Below are 13,171 nucleotides of genomic sequence, written 5' to 3'. Positions count from 1 at the left end.
CATTCACCGCATGATATTATTTCCTCTTTATCTCTCTGTTCTTGTATCCCAGTGGCAGTTTTCAGTTCAATATCTGACTCTGGAATTCAGAGCCTTTGAAGTGGTGTGCCATGTCTGTTCCTGCCATCCCTCCTCCCCCATGGCTGGGGGGTGGGGGGGAGAAGGGCGGAGGGAGAGGGGAGTGGTAGCAGGCAGGCATTCTGCTTAGTCAACAGAAAGAACTTCCCACCTCCCCAGTTTGGCTTGTTGGGTAAAGGACAGATGATTAAGTGCCCACGTCATTGAGGCTGGGATTTCATAGTTGGTGACACAATGACATAGTTTACTCTACTCCTATCAAAAATAGACCAGCTGAGCCATACTCTTTCTGAATGTGTTCATCTAAATATATTTTAGAGATTAACAGAGGGTGAAATTAGAAATGGATAGAATGAATTTGCCTTTAGTTATGTACTTTTTCAAAGTCACTTTTAATCCATATTAGAGTAAAATTAAAGATACATTTAAAATGTTTATAAGTATACATGTACTTATATTACACTTATGTTTTAAAAGATCATTATTAGTGACAAATGAAAGCTTTAATTCTAGACTACTTTTGGCCCAGGCCCATGTGACCTAAGCAATTTTTAAAAAATGTTTGAAGTATAACTCTAATGTATTTAGTACTATAAAAGGTGATGTAACACTATGTTTCTAGAGTTATCTTTTTGACTTTTGTAGACTTGGGTCAAATTTCCACATTCTGGTTACTGAGTGTTTGTGTGTTGGTGTTGTTTCTGAGCCAAAGACAACAGTAGTCCATTCAGGAGCAGACTCAAGACCAGATTTGAATTGATACCCACAAAAGTTAGATCCAAGCGCTGGGAAGGTGGCTCAGTGGTAGAGCGCTTGCCTTGTATGCATGAGGCCCTGGGTTCGATTCCTCAGCACCACATAAGCAGAAAAAAAAAGCCGGAAGTGGTGCTGTGGCTCAAGTGGTAGAGCGCTAGCCTTGAGCTGAAGAGCTGAGGGACAGCGCCCAAGCCCAGAGTTCAGGCCCCACGACTGGACCCAAAAAAAAAAAAAAAAAAAGAAAAAAGTTGGATCCAAGAGCTAAACTTCTGGTGATGGGAGCCTTGCTATTATAACTGCATTTAGAAGATTCTGATAAAGAAAAGTCAATTCTGCATCCACAGTCTACTGTTTGTCTTTCATGAATTCGAATCTCACTTTGTGGCATAATCCTAGGCATTTACATTTTATAAATCTTATCTTCAAGTTTCGTCAAGAAGTTCAAAGGATAGTTTTGGTTAGGATTTCTTTTTGTCTCCAAGATTCTAAAGGGTTTAAAAGTGACCAGTGAGGAGAAATATGTGCTTTCCATTTTATAGCCAAAAACTCACCTCTCCTTCTCTGAAGTTCTGCTCATTCCATGTTCTATGAAGGAATGTACATGGGTACTGTTAAGGAATGTTCCTGTGAGCTGGACCTCTTCAGCTCATCTAGAACCACCTACCTAGAGCTTCACTTTCCATAGTATGCAAGGATATGAGTAAGAATAGTTCCTCTACTGTGACGTCAGAAAATACTACAAATGGAACCGGAAGGTTTTAGGACTGCCACATTCAACAGAGACTGTGCTCTACATATCATGTCTGCAGCAGTGCCAGTATATACATCTAGGGTGACATCTGTGTATTCCACCATATTCTATGCCTTAGCCCAGCAAGACAATACTCCTGCCGGTTGTCATTGGAAATCACTACTAACTTAAGCATCTGGGAATTTTGTAAAACTCAGACAACTCATGTCAAAGAACATGACTGATGTTTCTCTTCATGGAAATCAGCTCCAGACTCCAGCACTGGAGAAACTGAAGTCTGTTCTGCAGCTCGGCCATATTGTATACCCACTCACTGATGCCCTTACAGAGATGGAAGTCTAGCCACTTTGCACCTGTTGCTGCCATTCAGACTTTTCACAAGGAGACAGGACCATCCTGCTCATATCCAATGGTGAATGCTTGAGTGACATGCTGCCATTCACGCCTGGGGACTGATCTGCTGGTTGGACTCTGTTTTGAGTCTTGGATTATAGTCCTACTGTGGACACCTGTCTGGGAAAACCTCTTCAACCAGCTGCTAAAGATGGCTGGGTTTGATGTATGTCGAGCTTATCTATTGGCACCTGTCTGCAAAACCCTACAGAATTGAAGAAGCCACATCTCTGAAAAGGACAGCCATTAAGAAGGCCTTTGTATCTTAAAGTGATCTTTTCCCCTCATATGAGACAGTAGTGGTTATAAGCCTGTGGTCTTCCATCATTTGCTGAACTAGAAGCAACATTTTAGGTGACAACAGGAAGCTGTTTAACATTAGGACCTGTGTGATTCGTTTTCTTCAAAAAGAAACCTGTCGATAAATACCAGCCTCCTGTGCTCCACGCAGCAAAGCGCCTAAAGTGGGACCTACCGGGGTTTGTTGTATTGTGACTTGTAATTTATCTGGTACCAAGGAAGGTCACCCTCTCTCAATGACAACAACTTTGTAACAAACACTTCCATTGTCCCAGGGAGAGAGAATTCCATGGATTCCCAAAGACAGCAGAAATTACATGGGGAACTAACTACTGAAATTACATGAGGAACTAACTACTGAAGACATGGTGAATGTGTTTGGCAAAGCCTGCCATTTTCCTGGGACCATCTTAAAATGGCAAATGTGCAGGCCAGGTTTGATTATAGGGTGAACTAAGGCATCTCCTTAGCTTAGGTCTCTCGTCAATGGCTTTAATTGGTAGAAGGCAAATGATTTCTCCTTTATCCTGTAAGCATTTTTCAAAGACCAGAATTATATAACAGGTGGTTTATATGCTAAGAGGAAACTACAGTGTGCAATATGTTCTTCCATTTAAATCACAAACTGATATTTCACACATGTGATAATGTCATGATTTTTCGATATCTTTCAACTCATTTTGCTCCTCAGAATTATCTCCAGGGTGTTCCCTTCTTGCTTGACCAAGCAACCAAACTACGATTAGAGCCCTAACTTGTTTATTACTGGTTCAGTGCATCTGTCCACCCCAGTTGAAGGTTAGATTAGTTACAGCTCAATCCCATGGAAGGATGTGGTTAATAGCAAATAAGGTGCTGGTTCATTGAAAACATCAAGTGTTGATTCCCTAATTAGCACTTCCTCATACACTTGGGAAACCCCAATGCTCTTAGTAAACGCAACAGGTATATGGTGTTCAGATCAGGAGACACAGAACTAGTAATTAACTGTCGCCATCAAAAGATGAGACTTTCTCAAGGTCAACAAGAAAACATGGGACTTAATTTCTTTATAACACCTGTACTATAATAGTTCAGTAGATTAAAACACTGAAGTGTTTTGGGTAAATGTGGGAAAAAAGTAGAGCAGAACTTGACTCAGTTCTTCCAAATCAGGAGCACTGATATTAACAGCACTGATATTAACACTGATATTTAAACAAAGGCATCAAAGTAGTCTGAGACAGGGAGCTACTGCTCACCTTTCGCTTTCTTACTCAGCCCTGGGTCTCCCTGAGAGTACCTGCTGGGAAAAATGCTGAGTTCGAGGATGGAGTTCAGTAGTGGGTGAAGGCAATAGTCCTGGTTTCCTTTGGGGCCTTTGCCATGAAGGTGGTGCCAGAATTATTTGGTCTTGGTTTTGTGCATCCCCTTGTATTTTTCCTTCTGTTTCTGGGTGCATCTATACAGATGAGACAGAGGATTAAGCTACTATTTAGATATTGAAAAGGAAACTTCATACTCTGTCACAGTGGTGCATCTGACCTAGTAATAGAGATAATTGGGTCCATCACTACTGCAAAAAATAAGCCTTAGCCTATTTAAGATAAAGCCCTTCCATGGCTCCACCCATGATATGGGAGATTGGGGTTGGAGTAAGAGAGGCAGAGCTGAGCTACAAACTCCTGTACCTATCCCTCACTGGCCATACGACCAGATACATGATGTTAACAGACTTTTGTTTCCTCCACTGAAATATAGGACAAAATACCTTCCTTTTACAACTTTTACAAGACCTCACATGAGGACATAGGAGGTTCACAGTGGAGCGTTTAGCTCCTCATTGGTTCTCGGTTGCTATCAGTTTCTCTCCCTTGCTTGGCTCAATGTACAATAGAAACACTGAAGTTCTTCTCTAGTTGGGAAACCACCTAGATTTGTATGTACCATTTGATAAATCACACTTCAAAGTGGTAGGTTTTGTAATGCCTAAAAGATGCTTTTCAATGGAAAGTTTGCTTTGACTACCAGCTTCACATTTTTATTAAGAATGTTAGGAAGTGTGGTGTTTAAAACTACAAGCTCTAGGATGAAGAGATCTAGGCTCAATCCTAGATGTGATATAAACTTGTCATATAAATTTGTATGCATTGTGCATTCTAATTTACAGATTGCATAATGTATACAAATTTCCATTGTGACTCTAATAATCTCCTTCATTAGGATTCTGAACATGAAATGAAATAATATCTGTTTCCAGTAAAGCCTGACTACTAACTACACACTTTTAAAAGACCGCAAGACAGGAAAGATTAAAACTGAGTGATTTTAGGATTTCACAGCATCATTATGTTTTGAATTTCATCAGAACTGTAGACGCAACCATCTAAAATTTGGCAGTGAGGAAAGATGGTAACAAAGTTCCACAAGGCTGTTCACCTTCATATAAAGTCACAAAGTATTAACGTTTGAAAATATTGTAAGTAAAAAAACAAGTTCTACATGAAAAAAAATATTTTAATTCTGTTTTACCAGTCCCCTTAAAAATGGAAATCTTATCTAGAGGCCCTGCTGATAGTGTTTCCCAGTAACTTTTATTTTTCCAGGGCCAGTCTAAAGATATTAAACAAGTGTGTTCACTTGAGAGAATCAGCCATAAAGAAGCCCTTGCAGGGGACATGCTTCCCTTTAATAAATAAGCAGTCTTTTATGTTCTCAGTGCTTGGAAGGGGGATCTGCAATGAAAGAAAAAGGATTCAGAAAATGTGAAATGGAGAACATGGTAGAATCTGTGGGACATTTTTATTCATAACATCTCTCCAGCACTTGCCCTCTTCCTGCTCGATTGGTAGACATGGAGATGTAAAGAATATTGGAATGTACACATTCCCCCTGGGTGCACTTGAACTCCAAGTCTGACCCTTTGTACTTCCCCTTTTACAATTAAAATAGCTCAGCAACTTAGCGTTATATTTAACAACCATCAAAGGCCTCTTGTAGAACATGGCAGTGAGGAGGGAACATTAGGTTAGCTGCTCATGATGCTCAGTTCCTTATCTGTCTGAAGTGAGAAAGGAAGAACATCTGGAGAATTTGCTTCCATGTATTTCTTAATTATGGGGATTTTCACTTACTTTTCTTGGGTTTTTAACTGACCTCTACACATTCTTTTGAAGCAAGTGAACATCTATTATATTCTCAGAGCTGGCAGAAATGCAAGAAGTTCTCATTAAAAAAAAAAAAAATTGAAGCCCAGTGCCAGTGGCTCACGCCTCTAAATCCTAACCACTCAGAAGGCTGAGATCTGAGGGTTGTGGTTCAAAACCAGCCTGAGCAGGAATGTCCATGAGACTCTTATCTCCAATTAACCACTAGAAAACCAGAAGTGGCTCTGAGGCTCAAGTGGTAGAGCGCTCGCCTTGAGCTGAAGAGCTCAGGGACAGCACCCAGGCACAGAGTCCAAACCCCATGACTGACAAAAAAAAACACAAAAAACAAAAAAACAATGGCTCACAGCTGGGCTCATACCTGGGTACTGGTGGCTCATGACTGTAATCCCAGTTACTAAGGAGACAGATCTGAGGATCATGGTTTGGAGCCAGCCTGGCCAGACAAACCTAAGAGAGTCTTATTTCCAATTAGCTAGCAAAATGCCAGAGGAGGAAGTGTGGCTCAAGTGGTAGAGTGCCAACCTTGAGCAGAAAAAAAAAAAATCTAAAGGAGCTTGGAGGCCCTAAGTCCCAACACACACACACACACACACACACACACACACACACACACACACACACACACACAGAGTTGGCTGTTTGGTTTCCTAGCTGAGGGCCTATCCAGGCATTACCCTCAATGACTGATAGCAAAGACCTTGCTGGTATTCCTGGTGCCAGTGTCTTCTGGCATTCACATGCATTTCCAGGTTGCTGGCAAGTATAACAACAAGATAAGTTTACTATGAAGAAATAAACTTGCCTTTCATTTAGATACACAGTGTACAGTAGGGAACTGGTTGTTATTGAGAAGGTGTGGTTTGTTCAAGGACGGCAACTGATACTGCTTGTAGGAAAATAAAATGTATAAAGCACAGAACAATGTGCCTACCAGATGGATACACTATTTCTGGTTTCACATGGACATACTTGTGAGGACTATAAAAGAAGCTGGCATAGTGGGACAAACTATGGTCCAACTGTTTCTGTCAATAAAGTTTTATGGGAATATAGCCGCATCCATGTATTTACATAGTGCTCTTATGCCAGAGTTGAGTAATGGAGTAGAGACTATAAAGGTCTGAAAGCCTACCTGTGGTATTTACCATGGGGTCCTTTGTAGAAGTTTGCCATTCACTAGCCAAGGACCATTCAGAATCGGCAATGGTTCTAAAAAGTTGTCTCTGGCTAAGGAGAACTGACTGGCTTATTCTTGCCACTCAATGGGAAGTGCCACCAACTATGTCTTTGTAAGACTTCCATGAGTGGGCCTGATTTGATATAGCATATTTTCCATTTCCAGGTAAAATGTGAGGCCAGGTCAGCCTTGACCAAGCCGAAGAATAACCATAATAACTGTAAAAAAGTCTCCAATGAAGAAAAACCAAAGCTGGCCATTGGTGAAGAGTGCAGGGCAGATGAACAGGCCTTCCTGGTGGCACTTTATAAATACATGAAAGAAAGGAAAACACCCATAGAAAGAATACCCTATTTAGGTTTTAAACAGAGTAAGTATGCTTATTTTTATTTCTGAAATATCAAAATTGCTCAAATTCTTTGAATTGGAGAGTCATGGGGGTTTTTTGTTTTTTGTTTTGTTTTGTTTTGTTTTTTCTCTGACTAGGGATGATGTTGAAATCCTAATCTGGGGTGGGTGTTTTCTGTTTGTATGAAATCGACAAACTGTCCAAGCCAAGAATTTTTCCCTGCCTCTTTCCGCTACATTGTTCCCTTCTGGGACAGTTGCAGTGAGATATTTATAGGCTTGAATCCACCAGTCATTATGACTGGAAATAGACATGTTGAAAGTTTCTCATTTTCTGTTTTGTCAATCCTGAGTGTCTGTAACGCCTTTCTTGGGAGATAATAATATGACATAGCCTTATCAAGCACAGATGTTCCCAGAAAAAAGACAGCTTTTAAAAGGAAGCCATTAAAAGTGGACAAAACAACCACACCGGGGGGGGGGGGGGGGGACAACAAAAAACCCACACATTTCCTAAGCCCAAAATTTGTTAAAAGATAACAAAAATCTGAACTCAGAAGAAAACAAGAAATACACTTATCTGAACAGAAGTCCTAGTTTTGGACATTTTTGAGCTTCTATATTTAAGTATCAGTCTTCTTTTATATCAAATAAAAGAAAAATCTCAGATCCTGCCCTGAGTTCACAACAGAATATATATTTTGCCTCTGTCTGGATTTAGTGATGCACAAAACGATGAGCCTCTGGCTTGAAATAGTATTTTCTCCAAATGCATCTTCCTAGATTAAAACCATGTGTCATTTTGATGAAGAATGTCAAACCTGTATGTTTTACATAACAATTTACATACCTAATAGCAATTGGCACTGATTGCAAGAGAACACTTGCAGCCATTATAAACTTATATAACTACGAATGATTACAATGTTTGTCTGAAAACTGGTTGCTTGAAATAGAAGTAAAATTAATGTACTATGAACAGCTTTGTTGCATTATGCATTGGTTCAGATTAAATCAAGGCTGAGGCAGGGCTCTTGATAGCTTTGAAATAGTGCAAGGTTCAATGAGGCTTTGCGAACATGTTGTGTCAAAGAGCCTTTTTAAATTTTTTTTTCATTTTATTCATTTCCATTTACCAAGGAATTACTTGAATTTCAATTATCCTCCCTTCTAAAAGAATCAAATTCATTGCAGTTACATTCCATGGTACTTCCTACAAATGAACAAGGTTGCTGTCAGTTGGGCATAGTTGTTTAAAAGCCGAACCCTATAAGAGATAAGTAAATGTATATTTGCAGTATCTCACAGGCAAGTAAGGGAACGAAGTGGGCTTGTGTCTCCACTTCTTTATCGATGAAGTCTTCTTTTTATGAATTTGCTAACTGGCACATGCAGCACATGTTTTCCCACTCAATGCAAGGCCCCATGAAATATGGCATGAGCCTTTCATACTATGTTGCCATCAGATAGCCTATTAAGAAGGTAATCATATTTTAAAGTGCCTGGTAGCTATTGATTATAGAGAGGTTTTATCTGAGGGAAGCATTAATCAATGGCTTCTTTCTAAGGGCTGAACAAGACCAACTCTTAATTTTAAATTCCCACACCTTTTCCCAAGGTCAGTCTAATTTAGCTTTTCTTGTTCCGATGACAACAGGAATAAAACTATGCTGTCTTTTATCTAAAAGTAGAACTATTTCCATAGTTTTATGACTATTTCTTAAGAAATATTTTAAATGGTAAGAATAGATCCTGTTGTTGAATGCCCAGGGCAAATTGTTTCCTAAGAGTTCATCTCTCTGGGGTATGTTATTATTTCTTTTTTTTTCTTTTCTCTTTCACATTGAAATACAGAACAAAATGTTTTAATTGACATTTCTTGGAAATATGTTAATGCAATGCTTATCTAAATACTTATTGTCCCTCTAACAGTTAACCTTTGGACTATGTTTCAAGCTGCTCAAAAACTGGGAGGATATGAAACAGTAAGTGTTTAAGCAACTTAAATGAAATAATTTTGCAATCTAACTCCCCCACCCCCTTTGCCCCCATCCACCTCTCTTTGGCCAAAATGGAGGGGAAACAAGAGCAAACCACCATTGACTGACTTTGCAAATGGCTCTACACATTTGGGGGTGTATGGGGCTGCTTTTGGAAACGATCCCAATTAGTTCCAGGTTTGGCAAAATTGTAAACTTGTCGTAAAAACTACAAGTGGAAAACATATGTAACTCTCCCCTGTCAGGGAAATTAGTTGGGTCTGTAATTTTTTCCCATGTTGAGAAAGGGCTATTATTGTACAACAAGCCAAGATTGCATAAAAGAAATTTCCCTTGGCAACATACCTGACATCTGTTCATGTCTAATATGGGAAATGTATTAAGGGCTTTCAAAAGTAATCAGGATTGGCCATTAAGAAAGAGAATGCAGCAAAATCTCCTCTTATTCTAGGGCAAACAAGCTTTATTAGACAAGGGTCAGTGCTGCATAAACAGGAAGTTATCAAACTTATTCAGAACAGGCTCTGAGACGCTTTATCAGCTAATTCTAACTGACAGGAATGGGTTATTTTTAGCCCACGGGAAAATTTGATGGCCACGGATTTTTACAGCATGTATTCTGAACCAATAAAACGTTAGAGCAACAAACTAAGATTAAGATCTTGAAAGAAGGAGGGAGAAGAAAGCGCTGCCATGAATGTAGCACACAGACATGACATTTATAATAAAATCAGTTGACAGAGGAAGATGGCGTCACCGGAAATAGTTTCTCATCCACACAATGATCAGATTAACTTGTGCAGTTTCTTTTGCAATTGAATAGGAAATTATTATTATTTTTTCCTTCCTTAAGAAGAAATCTGGGATATCTTGGTACCACAGCAAAATGAGAGTAAAAGACACAAAGTCAAGAAAATGAAATTTGTTTGAGCCCAAATGCAATAACCAGAGTTTTCACCAGACAAAGCATACTGCTCCATAAAGTAAGGTAATGGAGCCTGATATCAGTGGCTCATACCTGTAATCCTAGCTATTCAGGAAGCTGAGATGAAGATCATGGTTAGAAGACATCCTGGGCAGGAAAGGCTACGAGATTCTTATCTCCAACTAACCACCAAAAAGCTGAAATTAGAGCTGTGGCTCAAGTAGTAGAGTGCTGGCCTTGACTGAAGAAGCTAAAACACAACACCCAGGCCCTTAATTCCAACCCTATACACACACACACACACACACACACACACACACACACACAGAGTAATGAAGTGGTGTCAATATCAGGGGCTTGGGATGCAAAATATATGTCAAGTGTTGTATAAGTCAGATAATATAGTATTTACTGTAGAGATGACTCTTGATGAAATATCCTTTGATGTGAATATATGTGTATAATGTTTATTTCATATATGGGGTGTGTGTGTGTGTGCTTATAAAGAAATATAATACAGGAACCACATATAAAATATACATTTCATAGACAAGAATTTATTTTAAATATTTGCTTTTACCAAGTGTCTGTGTAAAAATATATTCCATATTCTTTCACCTGATTGAGTCCTGGATATAGTCTCTTTTCCACTGTATCTCATGCTTTTGCAAAATCTTGAGCTAATTATAAGCATTTATCCATGTGAAAAAGATGATAATTTAGTTTCATAGAAGTAAACATAGAAGTAAACCTCACAGCTTAGTCTTTTAAGTCTTAACTTTGAATGCTAAGAATAGGAATACACATTTTTATGACCTGTGACTTCAGATAGTTACATGATATTGCACAATATTTTGAAATGTCTTTTTAAACTCAGGAACTTTTTGTTATTCGCTGATAGGAAGAATGCCAGCAAATTTCACAGAATTGGTTTTTCCTGCTTTTGTATCTTCTGTATCTTGACAGAGATTTTTTTTTTCCATGCACCAACAAGTTGGTGTCAAATGTACAGAAGAAACTTCTGAGGAAGTTTCCGGGCATTTGTAGTTTTTTGAACATGTAGTATTTATGATTTTGTTAAATTAACAAGTGAATGACCGTATAAATAGCAGATCACTTGACCATGTATTTATTGAATACTTCATGTAAATGAGGCATGTATTAGCAACAATGGAAAAAGCAAAACATCTGAGCTGATAGTTCTAATTCTTCAGCTGATTACCATTCAGGAGAAGCAGTCACTAAAATTGTAAGTTGGAAAAGATCAACACTCCATTCAGTACTTTCCTCTGTATGAGACAAGGAAGGTTTGATAGTGATAATGCCATGTGAGCAGATTTGAGATGATGGATGGGGAATCTAAACTGATAGATCGTGGCCTTCCAGAAAGAGAGAATGAATGGAGATGATGAGGGAAGATGGGGATTAAGGGGTGGAATTCAGAGACGAAACAAAGTCGAGAAGAGAGAGTTATGGTAACTTAAAGTAGCCATTTACAGTGACTAAGCCACTGGGACAAACTTCCAGGAAGGGGAGTCTTAAGAGAGAGATGAAATGGATATGAAGACAGTGACAAAAGACCTAGGATGCAAGACCTTTGAGTTATTTAGTAGGCTGTTTGTTGGAGGAAGCAGGGAGCTTAAAAGATTGTCATCATCAGCTCTGGTGATGAGTCATGTACGTGTGTGTGTGTGTGTGTGTGTGTGTGTGCACATGCATGTTCAAAAGTAGAAATTTATGCTATATTTAGGGAGATAAGGGGAGGGCAGAAACTCTTCTTGAATTTGTTGGTGCTCAGTTGACTTCAGTTCAAATAATCCTTATGTGTCAAGTCACATATTTAGTGGATGACATGTGCTTGTCCCCCTACCCTCTATGTGGCTATGAACAGAATCAGGTTGCTTATTTTTGGTTGTTTATTTGTTTGTTTTGAGATTAGGCTTTGCTCTCTCTCTCTCTCTCTCTCTCTCTCTCTCTCTCTCTCTCTCTCTCTCTCTCTCTCTCTCTCTCTCTCCACACACACACACACACACACACACACACACACACACACACACACACACACACACGTATCCCAGGCTGGCCTTAAGCTCCAGATCTTCTTGTCTCAGCCTTCCAAGTGCTGGGATTGTATTTGTACCACCACACATAGCCTTCCCTTGTGTCCTCCTCTCCCTCCCCTCCACTCCCCTCCCCTCCACTCCCCTCTTCTCCCCTCCCCTCTTCTCTTCTCTTCTCTTCTTCTCTTCTGCTTCTTTCCTTTCTATTTCCTATTGTCTTCCTGCTTCCTATTATCCTGTAGCTGCTTAAGTTTGCTACTACATTACATCTAAGCTATGGACCTGATAAGTATAGATTACATCGTCCTGATAGCATATTTTGACTAATGAAATGGGAGGAGGGGAAGTTTAATGAGGATTAAAATTTGAGATCAGTCTAGGAAAGGCACAATAACATCCAGAGTCTGAGAATTTAAGTTGCCATCACAGACTTAGTGGAAGATACTTATCTTCCAGATTATCTAATACCAGAAACAAATGCAGACTTATTTGATGGAGAGCTAAAGAGAATTTAGAATCTTCTAGATCAGAGGATCCTCAAGGCTACTGTTTTTCCAGGAAACTCTGTGTGTAACCTGTCTCTGTGTGTCCTTCTCTTTTATGTTACCCAGATGTAACAATGAATATTCACACTCAGCCAACTGTGCCCCTGGCACCTACTTTAAACTGGGACCTCCAGGGGTGTGTCAAAGTGGTAGTCCCAATTTGCAGCTATTTTTATTTGCAATAAGGACAAGTATAGGACTTAAATTAACCTTTGTACAAAACAGAATTCTTGCTCTGTTCCAATTCATGTCCTCATTTCACAAATGAGGAAACTGAGGCACAGGAGATGAAATGAGTTACACAGATGTTCCTCAAATTCTAACTTACTGAGAATTTTGTGTACTATTTTCTCAGTCTGCACAACATCCCTAAGAGGAAAGAATTCACAAATGATCATTTCTTGTGCCTTCCATTACCAGCAACTTCTTCGTCTATCTGGCGTGTTGTCTGTATATATGCAGTGATGTTTTGGGATATGTATCTGATGGCCTGCCTTTATTAACCTCATTTTTCAAACCATACTTTGTACCTAATATGGGCTTTATACCCGATATACTGGTTACAAGCTGGGATTTTATCTGTTGCTAAAGAAAAATGTGTGAATTTAGGAGATGGATTGAGAAATCTGGGTAATGTAAATATCCAGTAATAGTGAAAAAAGAAAAAAGCGCAGTGAAAAATGTAGATA

General features: G+C 39.2%; 1 protein-coding gene across 4 annotated transcripts in view; it reads left to right on the top strand.

Moving 5' to 3' along the window:
• Arid5b (AT-rich interaction domain 5B) overlaps positions 1–13,171 on the top strand; it is a 185,044-nt gene that overhangs the window by 139,143 nt on the left and 32,730 nt on the right. For 2 of the 4 annotated variants that reach the window (XM_070021025.1, XM_070021029.1), the window contains 2 exons: positions 6,770–6,974; positions 8,885–8,937. The exons of 1 other annotated variant lie outside the window; for it this stretch is intronic. In XM_070021025.1, coding sequence (XP_069877126.1) covers positions 6,770–6,974; positions 8,885–8,937 — 258 coding nt within the window. The remainder of the gene's footprint in view (positions 1–6,769; positions 6,975–8,884; positions 8,938–13,171) is intronic. One more of the 4 variants, XM_070021026.1, reaches the window with a different exon arrangement.

Source organism: Dipodomys merriami, unplaced genomic scaffold (genome assembly GCF_024711535.1).
Source record: "Dipodomys merriami isolate MVZ:Mamm:240054 unplaced genomic scaffold, mDipMer1.0.p SCAF_14, whole genome shotgun sequence".
Lineage (NCBI taxonomy): Eukaryota > Metazoa > Chordata > Mammalia > Rodentia > Heteromyidae > Dipodomys > Dipodomys merriami.
The sequence above is the reverse complement of the archived record's forward strand: the minus strand, read 5'-3'. Positions and strand labels throughout refer to the sequence as shown.